The sequence below is a fragment of the Haliotis asinina genome, chromosome 5 (genome assembly GCF_037392515.1).
Source record: "Haliotis asinina isolate JCU_RB_2024 chromosome 5, JCU_Hal_asi_v2, whole genome shotgun sequence".
Classification (NCBI taxonomy): domain Eukaryota; kingdom Metazoa; phylum Mollusca; class Gastropoda; order Lepetellida; family Haliotidae; genus Haliotis; species Haliotis asinina.
Window position 1 is genome coordinate 19,469,289 of NC_090284.1, and position 26,905 is coordinate 19,496,193.

General features: G+C 38.6%; 1 protein-coding gene across 2 annotated transcripts in view; it reads left to right on the forward strand.

Annotated features, from left to right (window-relative positions):
* The window catches only part of LOC137284536 (glutamate receptor ionotropic, NMDA 2B-like), a 104,350-nt gene that overhangs the window by 63,713 nt on the left and 13,732 nt on the right, over nucleotides 1-26,905 (forward strand). For both annotated transcript variants that reach the window (XM_067816379.1, XM_067816378.1), the window contains exons 6-15: nucleotides 502-676; nucleotides 1,434-1,548; nucleotides 4,501-4,721; nucleotides 6,950-7,082; nucleotides 7,340-7,526; nucleotides 13,565-13,690; nucleotides 16,198-16,418; nucleotides 18,097-18,257; nucleotides 22,121-22,302; nucleotides 24,166-24,401. In XM_067816379.1, coding sequence (XP_067672480.1) covers nucleotides 502-676; nucleotides 1,434-1,548; nucleotides 4,501-4,721; nucleotides 6,950-7,082; nucleotides 7,340-7,526; nucleotides 13,565-13,690; nucleotides 16,198-16,418; nucleotides 18,097-18,257; nucleotides 22,121-22,302; nucleotides 24,166-24,401 — 1,757 coding nt within the window. The remainder of the gene's footprint in view (nucleotides 1-501; nucleotides 677-1,433; nucleotides 1,549-4,500; nucleotides 4,722-6,949; nucleotides 7,083-7,339; nucleotides 7,527-13,564; nucleotides 13,691-16,197; nucleotides 16,419-18,096; nucleotides 18,258-22,120; nucleotides 22,303-24,165; nucleotides 24,402-26,905) is intronic.

Here is a 26,905-nt window from a genome sequence, read left to right on the forward strand (position 1 = left end):
TGTATCCGAAAAGGGTAGATCGAGGCTCATGCATTTAATCAGTGGGTTGTCTGATCCACACTAGAATATACCGCCGCTACATAGCTGGAATATTGCTAAGTGTGGCGTAAAACTCACTCACTCCAGGTTCTATATGGATATAGAGAAACATATTTTCGGCGTCATTTGCTGGGATTTCTAGACTAAGGCTGTACTCATGAATCCGTACTCAGTCCTAAATACTGTGAATGCCACTCTAAATTACTTGACAATTGCGTCTCCGAAGTATTGACCTACCCATATGGGTGTATAGCCGATGATTGATCAGTAAGCTCCTTTTATCATGTACAAATGTAAATAAAAAACATTTGAATATTCTTTAAAGTTTGGTTCAACAGTGCTCACGCAAGAATTTCATGTTCGCTCCTGATGCCCGTGAGCAAAATAAGACACACCTTGAAGATACGCGCAAGGAAACTATCTCTTATTTTTTTAAAAAAATAATTGAACATATCTTTTCAGCTATATCGTTTGAGAACGGTTTGGCAGCAATGAGAAACGCCATAACGTCTACACTGACGATGTGGTTTGAGGCGATCGACAAAGTGGGCAACGACATGACCATCAATTTGAACACCAGCTTTTCCTGTAAAGAGACAAAGAGGCAGTTCTGGAACGATGGGGGCGAATTTTTCAAGTAAGTTTTCTTGTCAGAACCATATGCTTGCCATATCTCATTTACACTGAAGATGATGCAAGTTACATTCTGTTCAGTATGGCAGTAAATCATAGTTCGCTACTCCTTGTGAATATGTTGTTGTGAAGAGAAAGGTGGGATTTGTGTCATAACAGCACTTGGTGAGTAAGTATTGAACAATTGTCTTCATGAATTCTTAACGTAACGGTAAACTCCATATGTTTCTGTCTCTCTGGTGTTTCGTATTTCTGGTTGGAATATTTCATTGGCAAATGTAGATGTTTATATACTGAATAATAAAAAAACGTTTTGAAAAAAATGGAATTTCATAAAAAAGTATACTTTCAGTCTTCTATTAAGAAACTTGACAAATACCAGATGTGCGTTTCTTTTGCTGTCAGTATACCTAAATAAATGTAAATGTCTACATCTGTGATACTCCTTAAACATATTTCGAGACTCCTAACATCTCTGTACGGACCTCCATTTTTTATATTCCGTTAATTTCTTCGACTGTTATATATATTTTTTTATTTTCATTATTATTACAAATTTCATAAAAAAATCGAAATAATCTTTCGCGCTTTGACTCTATGAAATGTGAAAAGGGAAATTGAAAATAGTCGTTGTTTTTTTCTGTAACCGGAGTAATGGTAACTCCATTATGTTTTACACAATGTACACGAAATAGTGTTTTTTTTTATATGTGACGGACTGTGGTAGCAAAAGCATTACGAACATTGTTTATCAATTTCAGCTATCTGAAGAACGCGAAGTCACATGTCTTCAATGACACGGGTGTTCTCAAGCACACTTCCCTCCAGATACTGAATATTCAAAGAAGCGACGGAAACTACAAAATAGCTAAGGAGGTACGCACACCACATACGTATATATCTGCAGAAATCTCATGGTCAGCATCATCTCAGTTTGCAAGCAGGATTTCACACTAGCCAAACATTCATACAGGGACAATGTACACCATGCCCAGACTATAGTCATCATGTGAAGGCATACGTTGCAGTACGTACCACGCAATGTCTACCACCGCTGTGACTATGCACACTGTCATTTGAGGCATATGATTAAATTAGCATCCTACATTAGCTTAAAGTATATTTCCAGACTGTTTGTGTAGGCATGCAGTGATTTACCGACTGGCATAACATGACATTAGCAGACTGGCCACCTCTGTGTGTTTATAATGATATTACACAACTGGCAACATGCATTATCTTACACCTAAATTACATGACTGACAGAATCAGTACCGCCAATGTACATCAGAGGGCCAGTGGGGTAGCCGAATGGTAAAGGCGTTCGTTCGTCACGCCGAGGGTCCGGATTAGATTCCCCACATAGGTACATTATATCAAGCCTATTTCTGGGGTTCCCCGTTGGGAGCTTGGTGGAATATTGGAAAATCGACGTGGAACAATACTTATTCACTATATTCCAAACTGTCAAATCAGGCGTTTAAAATGACCGGACTGCCAATAGAGACATTGCCATGTACAATATTTTCGAAAGAGGAGGCACCGACAAATACAGGTACTGTCAGAAGCTATATCTACAATACTTTCAATGCAGACATGAACCTGACTGCCAAAACAGGTATACATCGACACGCACCAGACTGTCATTTCAGGCATACGATGAGACCAGACTGCCATTTCAGGCATACGGTGATATCCACCAGGCTATCATTTCAGGTATACAATGATATCTACCAGACTGTCATTTTGTCATACGGTGATATCTATCAGACTGTCATTTCAGACATACGGTGATATCTACCAAACTGTCATTTCAGGCATACAATGATATCTACCAGACTGTCATTTCAGGCATACGGTGATATCTACCAGACTGTCATTTCAGGATTACGGTGATAGCTACCAGATTTTCATTCCATCAATACATCAATACGGACTAAACTGTCATTTCAGGAATACATCGATGCATACCAGGCCGTCATTTCAGGCATGCGGTTATATCTTCCAGTATTTCAGTTAATGCATAAAATGATATTACCAGATTGCCACTTCATGCATACATTGATTTGTATCAGTCAAGCAATACGTACCATTCATAAAGTAGGAGACACTGGATTTACAAGATTGTTCATTACGTCAAAGAGGAAACAGATCATGAAGTGAAATTAAGGGAAAATGGGACATTTTTTTCCATTTCCTTGTACATGTTTCATATGTATGGATATATATTCTTCTCATATGCATTGGCTTGTATACTTGCAAAATGGAATATCTGCAACCTTTTTAAATGGTATAAAGGGACGGCATGATCATAGAATCAGCTAACGTGGATGGGTTATTGAAACGCTGGCACCACAACGAGAGCATAACATTACGAAAAAACGTGTAAGTACATATGAAGCGGACTGCCAAGGCAGATTATCATATATTCACTAAGAACATGGTAGTCTTACAATTTTATACACAAACAAATCACGTTGGAGCAGATGTTTAAGTTTACAAGAATTTTGTAAGATTGTAAGCTAGTGCATTACCCCATCTATTGAATACAGGTAATCTGAATTCCTTTGACGCGTGTAATAACGTATTTTGGCTCATGATCACTAAGAACCACATTTCCTGCTGTTTCTTTGAAAACGTTTTAACACATTTTTTTCTAATTTGTTATTTTATTACAGAAGGTAATGCATGTTTCTTTTCTGATTCTAAAATGCTGGTAAAGCACCCAATATTTAATCTGTATAAACACGCTAACAAAGGCTTAATGTAAATCCAGTAACTCGTCATTACAGACCTAATGAAAAAGCCAGATACACAGCGGATGTGAAAACTATTATCAACATGCGACCATGAATTACATTTAAAACGGGAGACGATTGTAAACTTCAGTTTGGAAAAGGAAAATGACGTAAACAAAGAAATTGTATTTTGTAATAAGATTCCTAAGTAGGTTGTCTGTTTTCGCTTGCGATGCTTCATGCGTGTTTTCTGTGCTCTTTAAAGATGCGTTTGCAATATTCCAGCTCAATGACTTCTTTCATAACACTACACCAAAGACTGATATCATGAACATATAAGCAAGCCATTTTGCATTAGAGGACACGCGGCCAACCAAGTAACTAAAGCGGACTATCCGATCAATAAAATTACCAGGGCCTAGATTTTGTAAGCTATATTAGATAGTCATACTTCAACATTAACTTACGACTATCTTGGCGCTAAGATAGTTTCGAAAATGTAGGCCTTGGACGGGAATGGGATCAGAAAAACTTTGTTCTTAACAGGGATAGCCAATAATAGAAAGAGAGGCTCAAAAGGTCACTCGTACTTGCGTTTGTCGGACCGTCTGGCTAAAGGGGATCTTGTGGTTGATGTAGGTCCTCCAGTTGAAAGCTTGTAATTCTCCCCAACATCATTGATCGTTCATGCTTTTACGTTCTGCTTTCCCGTAGATAGAATCGGTCACATTCATGCCTTTGTTAAGAGTTTGCTTTTTTGTCAAATGTAGCGTAAACAAAATCTTTTCACTTGTTCTTTGTTTGTTCATTAACTTTTGTCACCATTGTACCGTCACTCACATGGTTCACATCTTTGAGAATATGCACCCTAATGCTTTTTAACGGGTGAATATCAAAATCTCTACCTTTGATATGTATAGGCAAGCATTGCTGAAAGCAGCGTTAAAACTCACTTAAAGCCCACCCACCCACGCATCGCTCACTCGCTCACCCACCCACCCAAGACTCACTCTTTCACTCACTCACTCACTCACTCACTCACTCACTCTTTCACTCACTCACTCACTCACTCACTCTTGTACATGCACAGATCGGGAGCTGGACCAAAGATGGTTTGGTCATTCAAGGAATCACATGGCCGGGAGAATCGACGGAACCTCCGAAAGGAAAGCCAGAGAAGTACTTCCTCCGGATTGTCACTTGGAAGGAAGACCCTTATGTGATGTACCGCGATTTCGACAACAGGACAGGCATGTGTGAACACAATGCGGTGGCGTGCCGCGTGTACTCCAGGAACGACAGGAACGAGAGGTAATGAAAGGTCGTGAAACAAAATGATCATTACCTAAGACTAATTTCCAACTCAAAGAGATTCGGGTTGGAATTCGTCTTCAGTAACCCATGCTTGCCGTAAGATGCGACTAACGGGATTGGGTGCACGTGGTCAGGCCCGCTGACTTAGTTGACACATTTCATCGTATACCAATTACGTAGATCGATGGCCAATCAGTGATCACAGGATTGTCTCAGATTATCTATAGACCACAGCAATATAGCTGGAATATTGCTGAAAGCATCGTTACACAACAAACCAACAAAACCTTGAGCTAGCATCTTGATATGGAAGATTGAAGATGTACTTCATTACCTCCCGAACTTTGGAAGAAGGCACACACAATCTAATGATTACGTACCCCGTATAAGGTCTATGGATCTTACAGTGCCATAAATGAACGGGTGTAACTTTAGATCCACGTGAACGGCGTTTCCCAAACATTCGGTTAAGACAGTTCGATAAAGCTTACAATACGAGACACCGGATTCCACTTCTTCCATTTTCACTGAACGTATTTTCAAGCTCGCAGAGGATGTCCAAATTTTTTTAAACAGTGATGTAATGCATATTGACAGCGGTGTTAGCACAGGCGTTCAGTTCCATTAGCTGAAATGGTACTTATGCTTCACGAAAGCAATATTTATTCACGTACTTAAGATAGGGAAATTGAATAACACATTCGCTATATGCTGTATGTGCTTGTAACTATGACCGAGCAAGTTTATGGGGCAACAGGACTGCTTTGGATGTAAACACAAGGCAACCCTCTTCCTCGGGTGAAAAATCAATATTCACTGTTGATAATGAATCCGTGAACTATTTATCTTTTGGAAATAGACAATTGATAAATGATAAAATGTTTGTGATATTTACATTCCGGTTAATTATTTACAAGGCAGGTATTGCTTCATGAAATGATGTATTCTCTAAGTGGGATCAAAACGTGACTGAAGAAAGCATTTTCGCGTTGGTTGCGTGTTTTAACAGCTCGTTATATTGTAAATATCCGGTCTTCGTTTTTCGTTTTCTGAAGCTGACAATAGAAATTCATCTGAGATGAGAAATCGACAAATCATAAAAAATATATATTGGCATCTTCAAAGGCACATGCTACTATTGAATGAAGGGAGTTGTTGGCGATACTTTTAATACACTTTAAACAGAACTTTCCAGATCGGTTTTTGATTAACAACAGAACATGAAGCTGATCACGAGTTAAACATGTTTTTTTTATCGCCATCACAAAAGTGTTATACATCATGGAGATATTCATTGAGACGGCGAGAGGAATCTGGCAAAGTTGTAAAACCCTTTTCAACCTTTGAAGATCAAACATGAACGCACGTTCAAGGTCATCGCTGCTGTGATGCGTTTTTCAAATCATGTGAGATATATTACATTACATCTATTGGGGTGTACATTTTCCTCGGTATTCTTTTCGGGATGTTTTTTATTGAGAATAAGGCTGTCAGTCAGGATTAGACTACATGTCATCCACCAGGCTCCAATCGATACAACTTTTTTCTGATTTGGTGGATGATTGCCCTTACTGCGGGCAATAGCCATTTCAACAGAGATCCAGACCTCCAAACTTGGAAATTGGGAGTGATCAGCTAACCAATTGTTTCACAGTGTCTCAAAGCTTGGAGTGATATATGCGTTTTGACAGTTGCTTAACCACTGCTCAGTTGATGTTCCCGTTGCAGCTGTTGTTCCTTTTCAAGCTTACAATAGTTAAAGAGTGAACAGAGAATGCAATTTCCGAAACTGACTCATAGCATATGTTCTTCTGTTTTTGTAGTGTAAATTAATTGCAAATTATGTATGGTTTTTACCTCAAATTATATTTTTATGCCAAATAGATGGACAATCGATTCCTATTTTTCTGGACATTGAGGGTTGTGTCACTTTCTTTGCAAAGCCATACCTCAGCCATATTGTTTCGTTTTCATTTCGCCTCAGCCATATTGATTCAGGGAATGGCACATGCTTAATGTCCTTGGTTTTCACAAACAGAACATTAAGTTTAACATATGGTTTATTCATATTCTCATATTATACCACGCATCAAAGTATGGTGATAGCACTAATATTGTCGATGCCTCTTGTTTATTCTATCTGTTCTTGCCATGTGACAGATATGAACATGCAAGTCCTTTAGGGCATCGAAAGTTTTGACTCTTCCATTTTCTCTGTCGCTTAGAACGAGCAACGTCACCAACAACACCTGCTGCACGGGTCTCAGCATTGATATCCTACGTATCTTTGCCCAGGAGTTAAATTTTGACTTTGAGCTCTTTGAAGTTGCTGACGGCCAATGGGGAGCAGAAAACTCGGTAAGTTTCCACCACGGATTATTCGGATTGGTTTGGACAATGACTTGTGTTGGAAAACATTGAGGGGTGGATATGCATGAACGAAATTAGAGGTTTGTTTGTTGTGTCAAATATGGCATGAGCAAATTCTGCAGGAGTGTTCATGTGCATATCATTGAACTTTAACATGTTTTTATCCTTTATTCGTGCTATGATGAAAAACATTATCCTTCGAAATCCCTCCATAATTCCGTTACACAGGCATGATATTTTCACAGTATACCAAGGAATGGAATGGCATCATCGGAGTTCTGAAGGAAAACAAGGCGGATATGGCTGTGACGTCCCTGACGGTGACCCCAGAGAGGGCCAAACAAATCGACTTCTCCGTACCTTTCCTGGAGACTGGAATAACGATCATGGTGTCCATCCGGGACGGAAAGATTTCGCCAACAGCATTTCTAGGTAACCACTCGGGTCCACTTGGCTCATTGTGCTGGCTACATAATGCTTTGGGCGGAACAAGACAAGAGATATTGCAACGCTTCGATTAAGCGGTTGAAATGAGGGTCAGAAGTGAAAATGAGTGGGGTTTGAATTACTTTAATCTTGCAAGGAGAGAGTGACTTGTGTCCGTCAAGATGGGGTACGTGTGGAGAGATGCCTATGTTTACAGAGTATATTGGGGCGTCCATATGGTTGTGGACGCGTGGAATCGTCCATGCTCTTAATGGTAGATGGGAACTGATTCTCATTATAACGGCAATAGACTGAGTAGAGCTATAGTTGAAGTGTTCCCTGATTTTAAGAAAGACCCCGGCTGGATTATCCACTTTGTTCGAATCTCCATTTCTGGAATATTGTTGGTATATTTCTAAAAGCAGTTTAAACCCAGACACACTATACAGGTGAGATAGAGTGTTTAGTTTAACGCAGCTTTATAAAAAATGAATTCGAGATGAATCTCAGCGTCTAGTCAAGGAAACGTCCGTTGCCTTACGTGCATATCAGGCCTAAAGGTTCATTTAGCCCTGGAAGATATTTATTTCTGCATGCAGAGATATCCTTATTTATAACTGTATGCAGAGATATCCTTTCATTTCTGCAGGTAAATGCACACAATGTATGGGATATTTACTTTTTGGCAGCAATTCGAGACTTAGTACTGATTATAATGCTTTTGGGATTAAGTGACATCCGGATACCCACACTTTCAGAGTACCAAACTCAGTAGCAATAAGCTGACCACTTTACAAACGAAATTGTGTATTGAGGAACCGGTGGATATTTGGTTAGAAATAGTCTTCAGCAGCCCATACCTGCCATAAAAGGAAACAAAGAGAATCGGCTGATCAGGCTCGCTGACCGACCTGGATGACATATGTCATCACATCCCATTTGCGACGATCGATGCTCATACTGTTGACCATTGACTTATCTGGACCAGACAAGAGTGTGTACAGACCGCCGGTATATACCTAGAATATCGCGACGTTAAACAACAAAGAACAAATCGTATGCAGGTACATGTTGTCTTAACTCGGCGTGCTAGGTCTCTCTACTCTCCACACCCTCTAGATTACTGAGGCTGTTGCTGAGTTTCAGTACATGTGCATTAAGTGACCTTGATCACCAGTTCCAGATTACAGCATTGACAGTAAAGCAGTACCTTTATTGTAGATTCGCCTGATCATTGCAAAGGTTCTGTCGCTTACATTGACTTGTTTTCTGTAATTATTCACATGTTAGAGATACCAAAACGACGTATTGAGATAATATTGAGATTGTATGCATATTGATATTGACTGTTATCTGCAAACGTCCTTACACGTTTCTGCCAACGTCGTTTCGATGACAAACACATTGGGCAAGAATTCGTTACATTCAATATCGGTGGTTGTAAGCTAATAGTAAAACACAATACAATGCACAAAAGAATATTTTCTCAGTCGCTCCTTTCTCAAAATGTTGATATTGAGTTAAGCCTCCGAGAAATGAAGACGTACGTCTATTTGTATTTGTAGCCTGTCGTGTAATAATTTAATAATAACCGCCTTTTTTATTACATTCCCTGAAATAGTTGTCACCGGACTTGCATGTCGATCGTCGGTATTTTTCCGAAACGCTTTGATATTCCTAATATGAGGAGAGAAATATCATGTGTGCAGAAATGTCGCTTTCATCATGACAAATATTATACTGTATTCTTCCACATAAATAATGCTAGGAGATGTGCACTGACCGATAACGTAATAGGAATCATATAATGTTACCAGCTTTCATCTTTACATTAACAGCACTGCGTAAGGACGAAGAGAGCATGTTGAGATCATGATATCAAAATCAGATCCAGAGAGGATTAAAAACTTTAAAGCATATAAAACCTGGAACATATCTAACTGTGGAGCAGGCTACTCGGCATCATCTATCTCTTGGATGGATGTGGTTTCATAGGACGTAACTACAGGAACGCAAATGCGCTGAAAAAGGCAGTTATACTTTAAATTAAAGCTTGTTCATGGACCTTAATTACCAAGGAATGTTTAAGACATTGAGCATCAGTTTTTGCACCCTAAGTTTTGCTGCAATGAAATCAGCTAGAGCGAGGACTAATTTTATTTCAGGATTTATGACGAAACCTTGAGAATTCTGGAAAGCATAAACAAGTTCATAATGACATTCTGCATGTGACCGCGTTCACTAGATTACATACAGAATGATGTTTCGAGAGGCTGAAGGTCCTACTCTCATGCCACAACAAATACACAGCTACATGTGACTTAATGACAACCTCACTACGGGTGCTCATCAGATATCGGTGCTGATCGTATCACCTGGTAGCATAGCACGCATGGTTTGTTTCTTTGTCGTTTACGTTCAAGTCAGTGGATGAATTGTGTTTAAAGCCGTTTCGAACATAATTGCAGTAACGTGCCAAGTTGTCGTTTTACGCCACAGCCAGCACGATTCCAGCTATATGGCGGTGGTATGTAAAATATTGTATCTTGACCAGTGATCGATAGCATGAGCATCGACATACAACTTGGACACAATGACATGTGTCAACCAAATCAGAAAGCCTGACCATCCGTTTCCACGTTTTATGACCTGTATGGACTGGTGAAGATCAATTGTAACCTGGATTTTTACGTGCTATAGTGAGTGGTCTATACTAGGACCTAAGCCACTGAAAAACTTGCAATGTTTGTCTAAATATGGACAAAACTACTTTGTGAAGGAATAAATCAGCTGACGCATACAAGAGATGACTGTGTTCATATCGCTTCATTGCACGAATCATATATACATTACTAAGCGCTAAACCAGCTCTAAACTCAATTGCTAATAACCTCACGCGTATCACAATATACCAATATCAAATTGCCGCCATAACCATTCAATTTAACGCTGCATTATAAATGTAGGACCATTGAGCATTTAATAAAGTTTGATAATTATGAAATATGAGGTACATGCCTTGAGATATTACATATCAACGCAATATACAGTAATTTGAAAAAAAATATCAACGAAGCCTACGGTTCCACGCCATAAACAGCTTAATTTGGCATCGTATTTAGCTCTTTGTTGCCCAGTTACACAAATCTCCTCCTGCTGTGCGTAAGATGCTAATACTCATTAAGCCATGTGTAAATTTGCAGCGATAAGACCACAAATTCTATCATTATTTGGTGTCGCAGGCAAGTATTTACGAAGCCATGGCACCCTCCCTGTCCTCAAGCTTGTTTTCACTTGCGACTGATGATTAACGCAGGAAGCTGGAGAAGTCTGACAAAGGTTGCTATTGATTAAAGAATGATACTGTAGCATCGTGATCCACACCGAGTTTATCTCTTTACAAGCAATGGACGTTCTTTTAAATTTTGATTCAGGGAAGCCCGACGTCTTTAAGATGAAGGCTTTTGCCTCGCAGTAACTGATTTTTTATCCTTGTGCAATAATGACATTCCCGGGTCTTTTGTTGGATGCTGGTTATATGATAATTGGTTGAGGATGCGAAAGAGGAAACACAAAAACGATATGATGCAAATGCCCGTTCTAATAATTAAATATTGTCATGAGTACAAACTTATAAGTAGAATTTGGGATACAAACTTTCGCCCTTCAGGAACGTCTTCAACGCGTCTTTGCAGTATCACTGAGCGTAATAACGGTACGTGGTAAGCCTGTTTCCGTAATCCGTATCCTTTATCTTCATCTCTGTATTTCTCGACTCCGTTAGAGAGTGTTTTGGGAAAGTGCCAATATCATAGAACTTTCTTTAGTGTTCTGTCAATGGCACAGAATGAAATAAGAATAAATGTGTCAGTTTTCGAGTTCCATTATGACGGATCAGTTGATTATTCTTATGACAATGTCATTCGTTGAAAGAACTTTCAAACATTCGTGGGAATTCTTCATTCAGCTTTCATTACAGATAGAATAAATAAATTTACTTATTGCGTTCCGAGAAATAAACCTTTCAAATCCGATTGACAGGGGAACTATAGCTTCACAGAATGGTGAACTGCTCTTAAAATAGGGGACTTTCTCGTTGACGTTTTAAGTTGCCAGAGTCGGTATCTGTATGTGTTTAGGTATTTCTCCATCTGAGCCAGCAAGACCATATTGCCTTAATTACTGTATTTATTTTCCTTTGAGGGGGGCCTATAAAGTCATTTATCTCTCTGCAGTTAACATATTGGTATTTAGCATGCTGTTCTATAAATATATGTCTTTATTAAGTCATATATAAAAGAAGGAATAGGCGAAATGGAAATGCATGCATGATAAATTTCCTTTCATTATGATACATTATGTGTATATTTTGTCTCATTATTTCTTTTGTTGAAAATATTTGACCTCAACGATTGGAGAATGGCCTTTAGTCCTGTATTCATCAACTGTATAATGAGGACCTACTCCTCTCACTCTCATCAAAACCGTACGCGAAGAGACGTTGAGGGGGTTTGCCAATTTGTACATATTATGAAATTAACTACTAATTTTAATTGTGTATGCAGTATGTCATTGAAATAAAGAGTGAAAAGGATTGATTATTCATAGACATATTGGATACATAACAAAGGAGGGTACCCTAGTGGTTAAAACACGGAAGTTCGATTCTCCACGTTGTTCAATGTATGGAGCCACTCTTTTATGTTCCCTGACAGGATATTTGCTGGAATATTGATAAGAGCGGCGTAAAACTAATACGTACATCATACATCGTCATATGCATTACTGCAAGCCAGAATAATAGCACTCCCTTACAGTAACTACAGTCGAAGGTTCCCAAACCGGCATCTGTCCAATCCGGCAAGTTGTCAACATTGGCATAAAATCTCAGTCCCATCCGTGGCGTGTACATTTATCATCAGTTCTACAATCCAGCACATTATCTAAAGCGGATTAATTCTTCAGTCCCAGTGAGTGCCGGTTTAGACCGCTTCCACTGCATTAATGATATAAAGAATAGGCTTGGGTATTCCTGTTATGTAAAGGGATTCAAACTGATCTTTACAGAAGCAGTTTGTTCTTCTTGTTATATATACCTATAGCACTTCTTTTACTCTCAATCAAATAGAGTCGAATTTCAGTTCCTTTGCCAAACCTTTGCTGCAGGTAGTGAACGCGATATGAATAACGACATCATATGTGGCACAGAGTTATTATATTTCAAAATGCTAATGGCAGCGTCAAGACTTGGAATAGCCGAATGCTGTCTTTTTTACGATAAAACTGCCCTTTGTCTTGGATTGTTTCTACAAACAATTGCTGAGCGTTCGACTTCATTGATGTGTGAATAGTAGTACTTGTATGGATCTGTAGTACTAGAAAAGTGTTTTATGATATGTTCTGAAGAGATAAGACAAACGTTCACATGGATAGTTGAAGGAACTTAGAAGGCAAGGTTGGGACTGTAAATGTAAATAAAAAGAATGAATGGTCATTTGCTACACAATCACCTCGGCATACTGAATGTAATCCAGGACAACCAGAGAGACTGTAAATGATAGATGGTAACAGGCAATTACTCATCGGCTGGTGATATATATTGTACAGGACAGATGTAGATTGTACATGACAGGTCGTAGACGATGCACTGCAGAATGCACAATGATATATATGATGGTAAATGATAAATAGTAAATGGTAAGCGTGTGTTCTTACTAGGTTGATGGTATTGAGAACCTGATTGGTGGTAGATTGTGAAAGGCAGATGCATTGTACATGGTAGATCCTAATTGATTTTGCATAGTGCCCTGTAAAATGCACATTGATATATATGACGGCCAGAAGTATGAAGTGAAACTAAACGTTTGTTGTTAGGTAAAGTGTATATTGTAGAAAGAACATGAAAGATGGTTGATTAATATGATTGGTGAAGAGTAAACGGCAAATGGCGCAAAGTAAGATTGCAGATACCATATGGCAGACTGTCATTTCTAGAAAGAGCTAAGCATTTCTCAAGTTACATTGAATGTCTTAATGTATTGCAGAACCCTACGACTATCCATCATGGTGTCTGATACTGGTGTTTAGCGTCCACGCTACCGGAGCCTCCATCTTCATCTTTGAGTGGCTCAGTCCCTATGGCTTGGATCAGGGGAAAACACCCTTGAGAGGTAACTAAGGTAAATTTGGGTGTCAGAGCTTTATTAAAGGTAATGAGAGCAAAGAGGAGACATGGACCAACACAGAGCGGCTTTTCAATGACCCTACTTCAAACCTGGCCATCGCTAATAGGGCGAAGAAAAACATGGACCGAGGGGATGTGGAACAGCTTCAATTACTATAGTTTTGTGTGTACGGTTACAGTGGGAATTACCAACCTTGGTCGGCAGATAAAGCCAGGAGATGGAAGACGGCTCAAGAGGGATTCCTGGCACTCAAGGGGGAACAATCGATCCAATGTCAGTCGGTTAGACAGCGTAGCTGGCTGTGACTGCTGACGGCCACCGTCGTCGCCGCTAGAGAGACAGGCGAGGCTGGATCTGCTTCTACGATTGAGGAGTCTGTGATTGATTATTGCAGTGTTAGTCCAGCGCTGCCAAATATTGGAACCTCTTAACCATGGTCAATCAACGTAGTTCTAACATTACTGAGAGATTTATCATGAATGACTGCTGATGTCGGATGATTTGATGGAATTATTAAATAGGCAGAACTAGGCAGGTCGTTATCTGATATGTAGCTACTGCTGTTGAAATGATTGATGTAACATAAGTTGATAAAAGAGAGGCATTTGATTCAATGTTTGTCGTAACTCACAGAGTGAGAAATCATGTTTTCACATGCTGATTAAACAACCATATGCAATTTGTGTTTTACCCAGCAAAGTACTCACCATTACGTTACTGACATTTTTTTCTTTTCTACAATATAATATTTTGTAAAGAACCTGGCAACCGCGTGGTCGGTTTCTGGACAAATGAATTCCAGAATTAATTTGTGACATGTCACTGGTGTTTGAGTAAAGGCATATTAATGACAAATTTTGGGGTGAGTAAATGTTTCTAACCGTCGGGTCAAGGTGACATCGCCACAGTGTGTAGCCGTTCGATGTTTAATATTTTAAAGAATGTCTTAGCGAACATTCTACACAATATCATCTGGATTTGAGTGCTTTTAATCCACAACATGTATGATGAATAGTTCTAGAAGAAACACAAATGTTCTTATTACAAGCCCTTATAGCTGTACCTTGGTTCCAAATCTAAGGATACTTTCTATACATGATAGTTATAAGCCTATAAATCAGGATGTCTTCAAAGTTCTCGTGGGTTTGTTATCGTACTTGAGTTCCAGATGTGCCCTAGCATTTCCATTAGACGCCTTCTTTGAAGCTTCCGAATGAAACAATGATTTGAAAGTGAAATTATCCTGACAAATGGGACAGCTTGTTCCATGAAATCTGCATCCACTTGGGCACTATGTTGAATATATCGGGTTTTATTCCACAATCCCAAGGCTTTCGTTTACCACTGACACCCCATGTGTCTTTTAAAAACAATGTTAATTGATATGTATGCAAGTTAAACAATAAGTCATATTTCAAACATTTTTGCTTTCTAAATGTTGGCTCTGATATATGTACATTCTGTCCTGAACATCTGACTTTATGTGGTATATTGACACCAGGTGATATATTGCCATCATGAGATATATTGTCATCATGAGATATATTGCCACCAGGTGATATATTGCAATCATGAGATATATTGCCACCAGGTGATATATTGCCATCATGAGATATATTGCCACCAGGTGATATATTGCCATCATGAGATATATTGCCACCAGGTGATATATTGCCATCATGAGATATATTGCCACCAGGTGATATATTGCCATCATGAGATATATTGCCACCAGGTGATATATTGCCATCATGAGATATATTGTCATCATGACATATATTGCCACCAGGTGATATATTGCCATCATGAGATATATTGCCACCAGGTGATATATTGCCATCATGAGATATATTGCCACCAGGTGATATATTGCCATCATAAGATATACTGCCACCAAGTGATATATTGCCATCATGAGATATATTGCCATCAGGTGATATATTGCCATCGTGAGATATATTGCCACCAACAGATATACTGCCATCATATCTTATATGTTGCCACCAGGTGATATATTGCCATCATGAGATATATTGCCACCAGGCGATATATTGCCATCATGAGGTATATACTGCCACCAGGTGATATATTGTCATCATGAGATATATTGCCATCAGGTGATATATTGCCATTGTGAGATATATTGCCACCAAGTGATATATTGCCATCATGAGATATGTTGCCACCAGGTGATATATTGCCATCGTGAGATATATTGCCATCATGAGATATATTGCCATCATGAGATATATTGCCACCAGGTGATATATTGCCATCATAAGATATACTGCCACCAGGTGATATATTGCCATCATGAGATATATTGCCATCATGAGATATATTGCCATCGTGAGATATATTGCCATCATGAGGTATATTGCCATCATGAGATATATTGCCACCAGGTGATATATTGCCTTCGTTAAATATATCACAATGACAATGGAACACGTAAAAATGGTTTAATCTTTCTAAATAATATGATGTTCCAGACCACAAGTTCTCTCTATTCCGGTCATTCTGGCTGATATGGGCCATGTTGTTCAGCGCAGCAGTGTCCACAGACACTCCCAGGGGTGTCTCCAGCAGGTTCCTTTCCAACCTATGGGCTCTGTTTGCTCTTGTGTTCCTGGCCAGCTACACTGCCAACCTTGCAGCCTTCATGATCACCAAGGAACAGTACTATGACCTCAGCGGCATTAAAGACTGGAGGGTACGTTTTGAGAAGTTGTTCATAGCTAGGTACTATTCCGTGAGGCATACATATATGCTTACAGCAAGTTCATAAAAGTGTGACAGAAAGAATAAGCCTTAAAGTTATGGGAAAACTTTTCATGAAACATTTTGGTAATGTTTATGTCTGACAATTTTCAAATGAAAATTCAAACAAGTACGGCAGACACTTAAGCCAACAGGACTTTTCATGTAAGCTTTTTTGTATTAAGCGCCTTGCGCCTTGGAGCAAACATCAACCTATGTTAATGTAATATTCTTCAAAAATCTTTCGGATTAGCTGACAATTTTAGTTTATTCTCCACATCTTAAGTCCAAACAATATAAAAGTTGTATCACATACATGTGCATCAATCAAATGCGTCTTTTTTCCAATTTGTAACCATTAGGGGGTATTTAGGTCTAAAATGACACGGTTACAATATTCATTATTATTTTATTTTGGATGTTTTCGTTGAGCCAAAATATGGAAATTTAGTACTTATAATATTTAAATGGTGTTCATAATAAAAGTATGTGCATAAATGCACGTGTGAACCTTTTTGAAACTGTGTTTCGATGAACTTTTTTGAAACTTTGTGGCATTTCATAAATAATTTACACAAAGGTCAGATTAGTTCATTCCACACATCTGAATGTGGCATTCACAACAGAAAGCTTATGACCGATAATGAATACAAATGACAAAGAGGACTCAAACAAATGCCTCAAAGCAACTGAACAGGAACGAAATCCTAGCTTCTATGATCTCTGAGTACACATAATCGGATATCAAATCAAACATAATGCAAGAATTATATGGGTTTTTTTTTTCAAATATATTCATTTCTTACGACAACCACAAGTTGAAAGTGATCATTTTTCAAATCCATACATATAATAAAGGTTTAAAATGTAAATATTATAAATATTTATGTCTTTCGCGTATTTTTTGTCTTTGTTACTTCCAACGTATCTTGAACTAATCCCCTATGACAAAACGAATACATATGACGGTGGCATTTATGTAAAGTATTGCTTTCTGTAAAGTCTTATTCCGGTTGCCATGGAAACTGTCAATGTGGATATACATCCAGCTGCAACTAGTGAGGGAATTTTATTTAAGTAACATTACTAACAGTGAAGTTGCATTCAAATCTCAGTTGCTTTGTAGTTGAGTTTATGCTGCATCTTTGTGTTCAAGAACGTTGATGCTTCCTCTAGCTTCCTGTCCAAGATGTTCGAACGGCTTTTATCGCTCTTGACATTTTTGGGGGGCCGTGCACTTGATTCAGTAATTGACAATACAACATTATTTGAAAAATGAGAAAGAATGTTTCATTTCAAAACGGAAGCAAAATAATGTTTCCACAAATGTAATGTCAGAGCGCCTACTGTGTGCGCTTCCAAAGTGTCGGCTTTGAATTAGAGCGAATTTGTAAACTGCCATTGCGGCTCCATGCAAGAGATATCTTGGTCAACGGGGAACTGTGGATGGCATGTAAAATACGTATTTGACAGACATCACAGCCAAATGTCTCTTGACATCCAGCATGGCGTCATTGGCACAAAAAACGGACGTAAAACACAGACATGTTATCGCTTGCAATGCACTACAAAAACAAGTGAGTCTTGATTGCTCATAGTGTTTTTCTTCATATTTTCTTACGAATTGACAGCTCCGAAACCCGCATCACACCAAGCCGCCATTCAAATTTGCCACTGTGCCCAATGGTAGTACTGACCTGAACATGAGGAAGAATTATGCAGAGATGCACGAATATATGAAGAAATATAACAGGCCCACCGTTCAACAAGGAATCGCAGCGCTGAAGAAACAGTAAGGATGAAAACACTATTAACATTTTAGTTTGTTCGTCTTTTTTCCCGAAATGTTTGTTTGTTGCGCTCAGCAGTATTTTGGTATGAGGGTGGGTACGATGACTTTATCAAGCGTTTACCGAGGCTGACCTCTGATTCCGTTATTCGCTTCTCACTACAAGAGTTGTTAGTTACAATAAAGTCAATTAGATTTCGGTCAAGAGATTTCGGCTGATATGTTTTGAACATGCATTCAACTTATTGTACGTTGAGCTGCATTGATGTCGTACACGTGTAGTGAAACTCCTGTAACATCACAACAAAACAGGTAAGTGAAGGGTGAAACTGGGATTCGAACCCAGTTCATCACATTCAGACATTCAGGGGACGCTACTCCTCTAAAGGTGTATGGAGTTGTAATTGGTCCAGCCGTGTCAATCTTAAGCAATATACGTGTTGCGGCGTGTGTAAAATTTAAAATGAAGATATTAATAAAACGGTCTCCATGGAAATGTCACGGCAGTCGTTTTAGTATGACCTGTCACTGACCGTGAGTTAATCACAAGGGTGTTCAGGTTTACACAGGTTGATTAAAATTTACTTTTGCATTTTCAGTATAAACATTCACATCATACTCTAAGTGTTTTGTCAAGATTGATCGTTAATCAATATAATACCCTTGGATTGTCAAGTAAGTAAATATGCATGACTACCGTTGAATGAAATCAAAATTACATAAAAAGGAATGGGTTTTTTTCAAACGTCATCTACAAATCAGTTGCACCCGTATCTTCAGTTCTTGATGTTTAGGACGGTGTTGTAGTCTAGTGGCTAACGCGTTCGCTCGTTCGGGTTCGATTCTCCACATGGATACAAGTTAGGTCAATTTCTGGCGTCTTGCCGTGATATTGCTGGAATATTGCTAAATGCAGCGCAGCGCAACGCTAAGCTCACTCACTCACCCACTCTTTATATTATGTCGAGAAAATGACCTATCTTATGGATTCACGACACTTTGGTAACTTTAATATCCCTGATATAGAAAGACTCTAAAGTGCATTCGTGGATGCCTGTTTTTTCAGAGGAAATATGACATCTATCTTACTATCTTAGTAAGACTAAGACCAGCATCACTTCGGAATTTCCTCACACCAGCGTCTGACCTGCCACTGTGTAACTGGAATATTGTTCGGGTGGAATGAGTCCAAACTTACTAATACTTACCATGAGCATTTTTTGTCGGTTTTCAAATACACTGAATTTAATAACTAGTTAATGTTTGGCTTCATGGGCTTTTGCCTGAGATCAACACCACTGCCTTCAGTGAGTGTGTTAGTGAGTGAGCGAATGCGTGATAGGATTTTACGCCGCTTATAGCAATATTCCAGTAATATCACGGCGGGGGACACCAGAACTGGGTCTCGCATTTTGTGCCAATGTGAGGATTCGAACCCGAGCCTTCGGCGTGACGAGCGAACGCTTTATCCATTAGATTACCCCACCGCCCACACTGCTTTCAACGTCGTATCTTGTTGTTTACAGACAGCAGCGATATAGCTGGAATATTGGTGCGTGCAGCGTAAAACTAAACTCACTCACTCATGTATCTCTGCGTGTAGGTTAAATATAGCTCAAACGTGAAAGTCCATCGTAGAGTTAGTGAAACCTTAGTCCGAATGGCTTTAGAATGTATCCACTTACATATGAGTTGAACGTCTCTGAACATTTAAGGCCAGACACTGCACCTCAAATATGACAAAATGCTTATGAAGTATTTCTTAGGTTTAATTAGTTTCAACTTAGAGGTATACATGTTAACAATTGATAAAGAGTCTTTTCCAGGTGATGATGCCACTGGTTGCCATGGAAACGTCCAAGATGGCCGCCGAAAGCCTGAAAAATGATGAAACTTAGTGAAAGTTTTTCTCTAAAACTAATAAAGATATCTAAACAATTTCAACTTTACATCATAGCTTTGGGTGTGTAGGGTGCAATGACAGACAGAAAATATTTAAAAAAGACTGTTATGTTATTTAAAATTTTGTTTTAAAAACATCACTTTTTGGAGTTGATTTTTCACTCATATTTTATTTTTTTAAAAGAAATCGGGGAAGAAAATTTAAAAAGTCTCTCTGTTATTGTCTAAAGTAATCAACTGCCTATATGTACACAAAATTTCATTCAAATTGGGTGATTAACAACCGAGAACTATGTGCACTAAGATCGCTAATGACGTATATGGAGAAAATGAGGAAATAAGTTTGGTCATGTTTTTTTCTACTTTGACACCAGACAAACGCATTCAAAATCTCACTTTACTGAAGGGATGTATTCCAAATACATGAAACAATTCATATACAAAAAAAATAAAATAAAAAAAATTAAAATCCAGTTCACATTACAATTACTTAGTTGTCTCAACACAAACTCGGTCCCTTCGCACCCATTGGTATGATCGATCAGTTTGACATACATTGTCACAGAAATGAGATCGAAGGTTTTCAAAAGATTTAAATTTTGAAAGTTTTATACGTGAATATCCATTCTTACCTTCAAAGGCTCCTGTGGAATATTTTCCTCAAAGGCGTGGTCCCTACATGTTTCCAATGCATCGAAAATGTCAAAGCTGTCAGAATCTAACACAAGCTTGATCGCGCTGTCAACACTTGTCGCACCACTGACACTGTATTTGAAGCATGTCTGCAGCAACTGCGCCTCGTATTCTTCACGTAGCCGTGCTTTGACTTTGTTAATCTCATTTTTACAGAATACAACAACCGTTAGTCAAGAATATCTTAAATACGACGTTTCTCGGTCAATATTTTCGCTAAGCAGACGCCATTTTGAATGCTACCGGGAAAGGGCGAAGTTTTGTTGATTTGCCGAATGGTGCATTGTGGGATATTTCGCCTTGCCGAATGCTGCACTGTGGGATACTTTGCCTTATAAGGATGTTTTCGTACAGAATACCTATCGCGGGAAAGTGAAGATATCCGCACGTGGAATGTCTATTTTTAGAATGTTTTTGACCAGCAACATGGCGGAAACGATCAGCTTTCTAGCGATGTATAACATGAATGGGTTCGTTTACGCTAGAGAGGCGTGGTTACGGGTGAAAGATCAGTGTTTTCAGAGTTTGATTACACACATATTTAACTATTTCCACAGATATGATGATGTTTTTAGGGGTTTATATCAAATTTAAAGACATTATATCGAAAACAGCATGTTGTATCGCGAAGTACATGTGTTGAATAAATGAAAAATATCAAAATCTCGATTTTGATAGATTGAAGCAAAAATGTCAATTTAAGGTGCCGTGTCTGGCCTTAAAGATACACCACACAAATGTGATGTTTCCGTATTGTGTCATGCGTACTGAGATAAAATGTGGACAAAGCAGACGCTTTTGGGTGCGTATTATTTTGATAATAACATACTAAGTGTGTGTCACGGGATTGCCTGGTTTATGACTTCATTTAGGGTAGTGATAATAAGGCTGGTTCGGGCAACATGCTTACTTTATAGTAATGTGCGTGTAGGATGTAAATGTTATGGCTAATAATGCTCACAATTTGACACCAGGTGTCATCACAGCTTTTTAAACCCATTTCCTGTGTTCCCCGCCGTGATATTTTTTGTAGACTTGTTCTCAGAAAATATAAAAGAAAGAAACAAATTAATTTAAATTCAACAGGAGACTTAGTGATGTGGCAGATTGAACATGAGGAAAATGAAAACTTGCTTCATTCAGGGACTCGCAGGGAACGGCCGCAGATGACATTGCATGAACTAACACAGATCAGGGACTGTAAGACTGAGTAATTCTCTAGCATTGATGTTCTATTAGATTCTCCGTACATAATGGCGATCTCTTTGTAGGGAGATCCAAGCGTTTATATACGACGCAACGGTGCTGGAGTACTATGTCGGGAGAGACGACGTCTGTAAACTGATAGTTGTCGGGGACTGGTACGCCACAACTGGGTACGCCATTGGCCTCCCCAAGGGGTCTCCCTGGTTGGAGAAGATCAATACAGTTCTCCTGAAAATGCAAGATACTGGTAAGTTGTTTCCAAATAGCTGTTTGCTTCTAGACATCTTAACAAGGTCTATGGCTTTTTGCGCATTCTCTGGTATCAATTTAAACGATTAAATTGCTTTCATAGAATTATTGGCCTCTGGTCGTCGTCGCCGTTGTGATCTTGGACATGTCTGCCGTATTCAATTCGTATCAAATAGGTACCATTGAAACAGTATATCAAAATTTGGTCATCGTTCATCGTTCAGACTAACGTGTCCGTCTGTGATGCCAGATGACCAGCTTCGGAATATGGTGTGAAGACATTTTGTGAAGACATTTTGTGTGTAACTGGTATTAGTTTACTGACTTTCTTTCTGAAATAGTACTCTGGATGTTTTAACAGTTTATACTTCAGAATAACGGACTATTATGACGAAGGTCAAACAATTCGAGAACTTGCAGAATGTTTATGATCGTACATACGTTTCTAAAGATCAGCTTACATTAAGAATTCAAAAGATATGTCGTCCAAAATCATTGAAATTGTATCTTTGATCATGTGTGTCATATTTGACTTTAGGACTTTAGGTCTTACATGTCATGACAATGAAGTCTATTACATTGGGAAGGATGTTGAAACAATCTGACCTTCAGAATAGATAATCATGTCGGTCACGTTAAACAAAGGCTTCCTTGCTAAATGGAGGGAATAACTGGAAAGCGAGGTTTAAAAATAGAGGCATAAATAGTTATTGAGCACTTGGCCGGATGGAGAGAAGTCGTGGGATGACCATTTAGTCAGTAATACCATGCGGCTCAGTCCAAACAGGTTAACATTCCCATCTCTAATAGAACAGTTCTTGACATATATTGCAATAGGTTGATGTTTGGGAATCGGGTTATGACATTAACCGTTGCCAGAACACATTACCCTACGATTTCCTGTAGCTTAAACTGGATTTATTATGGTTGATGTTAACTTAATGCGGTCAGCGAGGGGGGATCAGTCGTAAATATGGGTACACAAACAATCCTAGAGCAGTAGCGAAGTCATTTGTCTGCAGCCTCCAGATCTTCATTGAGAGGCATCGGATAACGCCCCTATGCCCTTGAACGCATCCAATACAGACCTGGCCGAATCCGTGTGCAAATAGTGTTATCGAGTACATGAGCATATTAATTCGCTATTCTATCTGTACCATTGAGGAACAGACCTTTGTTGCTGTTCAAAATGACCTTGTTTTCCAGTGCTCTCACACTGCCGTATCTTTCTTTTCCTTGGTGATATATTTTCAAGTCAAGCAATCCACTAGGAGTAGTAAGTGTTTTTTCCACTTTGACGAACCCTTTAGCTTTATGAAGTTTCGTGTTCAGACATCCCAACGGATTTGTTAGTACTGTGGATTTCAGTTCCAGGGTTTGAGACGATTTACAAGGTTTCTAAAGCAATTCTCTAGCGAAGAGTTTTCAAAATTTGACGTGATGGTGTGATGTTTGGCGTGACTTTCCATAGACAAGGACAAGCCTCCTAAAACCTTGCTCGTCCTGTTGCTTCTTTTGAGGTTCTAAAGCTCCGTCCCTGGAGATGGAGCTCACGAAAACAGACGATTTGTTAAGAAATGGGTCCTGTGGGTCACTGTTAACACAAAGTTTTGAATACAAACCATGACTCTTTAACTGTAGCAAGAACTGCGAGTTCATTTTGAAGAGTTCGACTTGGGCTTCACATCTTTAGCCGCTATTACGTGTGAATTTGGCATCATCATAACTTGGGTGGCTTTCATAAATATGTGACCGTGGTGTGGTTATAGTCATACCATCGACCTCGATTTTAGTCAATATCTATTGATATCCAGACTTTAAATATATATTCGGTATGAAAAAGAGCGTGAACGCATTTCAGGTGAAGTTGAAAAACTGCACAAGTTCTGGCTCGCTGGTGCATGCAAGAAGAAAAAACAGAAAGGTGTATCAAGCCACACCCTCGGTATTTTGAACTTCACTAGCGCCTTCATTCTGCTCGGCGGGGGCATGGTACTGGGCGCCATCTTGCTTCTTGCGGAACACCTGTACTTCCGGTTTGGCCGGAAGAGCCTACGGAAGTGGGACAAATGCGGTTGCTGCTCACTCGTCAGTTTGGTATGTGCTGAATGCTGTCGATCGTTTCCAAATTACTTCATTTTCTTAGATTCATATTTAAATTCACTATGGTGATTTTGCATGAAGTTAAATGTAACTTCTTACGAGAATGATATTTTTTAGATCTTAGATTTTCTTTGCGTCTTGTTTTTAATTAATTATCTCCTTACATGCATATGATATTTTCGTTTCAAGTAGTTTTTTTTATTTTTTTTTGTTTTACGCCACGATTTGCAACTTCTTTTGAATGACACGTCCATTAATTTAGATGTGTTTTTCTCAGTTTATTGACAGCACCAAACCCATAAGACGACATTTCATTTGCAAATACCATGATTAAGAAATCCAGACGTATGTAGTTTTCCAGCGTTCGCCTACTGTTCATATTTTTTTCAGTTATGTATCATAAATAGCTCTTTGGGGTGTCCAGTAAACAGTAATTGAAATTCGCTCCACTTTCACAGATCACGTAACTCCTGAGGCATTTCGAAACCCTTCCTATATTTTAATTTAATAGTGTTTTCTAAAATCATAGTTGAAGGGAAAGTGAGTCGAAATTTGATCACACATTATACGAGAAGCCGCGTGTGGACCTAATCTTTTACAATTCCCCTACCCGCCACTCTTAGTGTTCTAAATTGAAAGAAACCTTAATCGACTTTGTTCTAGGATTGGTCTTGTGCATTTTGTTCATATTTCTTCATGACTTGGCATTACCATTATCCATTATCGCTATGTTATAACACTTCACAAGACAACGTTGTACTTTTTGCACAATGTCATCAATCTGTAACCGCTTAATAATACTCCTGTCAAGTCAACCCAACGCCTTGATCCACTTCAGAAAGGGTTCCCTGTTATTATTTAAACGAGGTGTATCTGTGTCATATCCTTGAAGTGGTGTAGAGCTAAGAAATTATATATTGTAACGACTTGTTCATACTTCGTATGAAGTGGTGTATAGACCAAGTAAGGTGTTCCCCGCTTAGAGATTTCTGGAATATTGTTAACTGCGGCTTAAAACTAAATTCACTCAAACGTCCCTTTTAGCAATATTCGCGCTACCCATTATCATTAACGCTTTACGTCGTGTCACGATTTTGTTTTTGTTGTGTTTTTGGTACCTGTTTTCTGTACTGCAACGTTCTACTTATTTGTATTATTCTTTATATTATATCTAGGGGATGACGTATCTTATGGATTCACGAAACTTTGATAACTTTGATGTCCCTGATATAGAAAGACGCTTAGGTACATTGGAAGAAGCATCTTTTTCAGAGAAATGCAACATATATCCATATCTCGACTACATCTCACTATGTTAGTAAACTATAAACTCTTGTGTCCCTGGTATGGTGATCTACCTTCAGTTGTTGGCGATCTGTTACCCATTTTTATGCTGCATCGTCCTAATTTGAAATCCAATTTTAGAGAAAAATGCTTCTCTGATATTCTAGTCGGTTTTACTTTTCTTTAATGACAGATTTTCTGTATTTATACTCTAAACCTGTTTTAGTCACTCACTATAAACTCTTGGCGTCCTTTGCACACCCATTTTGGGTTGTGGGTTCGGATCCGGGATGGGACACAAACAAAAGAAAAACTACAGTTTACTGAGAACGTGTAATCACAAATATAAGCCATGATAATATCACAATGTATTCGTAACGTGGTCCACATTCATAAATGTTCGTAAAGTCTTTCGTATATTTTTGTCTGTTTATCCGAACAATCATTTTTCCATTTTGTCTGTTCATAGGAGAGCCTTTCTTATATTGTCTGTTTATATTGGCCTTCGTCAAACGTGTTAAAAGAGCAGCGTGTTCTTGCAAACACAAACAAGTTTTTTACGTCGCAAATAGTTTTAGCTATCACTTACATGGGATAGTTTCCCCTTCAATCTTCAAAGCAATCTATTCGAAGCGTCATTTGGGTTATGAACAATAAACAAGCTAATAAAAACTTGCATATTTTCTGGTACACCATTTCAAAATGAGAGTGTTTTGCCATGTAAGAAACATGAAGGCGTTTACATCATTTTTGCCTGTGCGAAGTAATCACTTGAATGGTTGTAAGTGTTCAAAATAATATCCAATTTATGATGTCTCCCGAATGCATGGCTGACACGAATGTTGTCAGTGCTGATTGTATTTCTACATCATCGGCATTTCTTTTTACTCACAGCATCCTTCATATTCATTTAGCGAAAAAAAACAGTGCACTGATTGTATCACTGCGTAAAAAGTGTCATTTTACTGGTATTTATACTCTAAAATATATCAGGATGAGTATAAAAAGGACTGAGAGACGTAATATTTTAAGCTGATCATCGTAAAGAAATATTAATGCCAGGTCTATACCGTGCGAAGTAATATTCTGTCCAGCAAGTTTCTTTTATCTAATAATCACATTGAAACTGAAAATTACATTTTTAATCTAAACCTATCTGATTTCCCTTCAGATATGTAGGATATGCCTAATTATCGATGGTCTGTGCTGATATT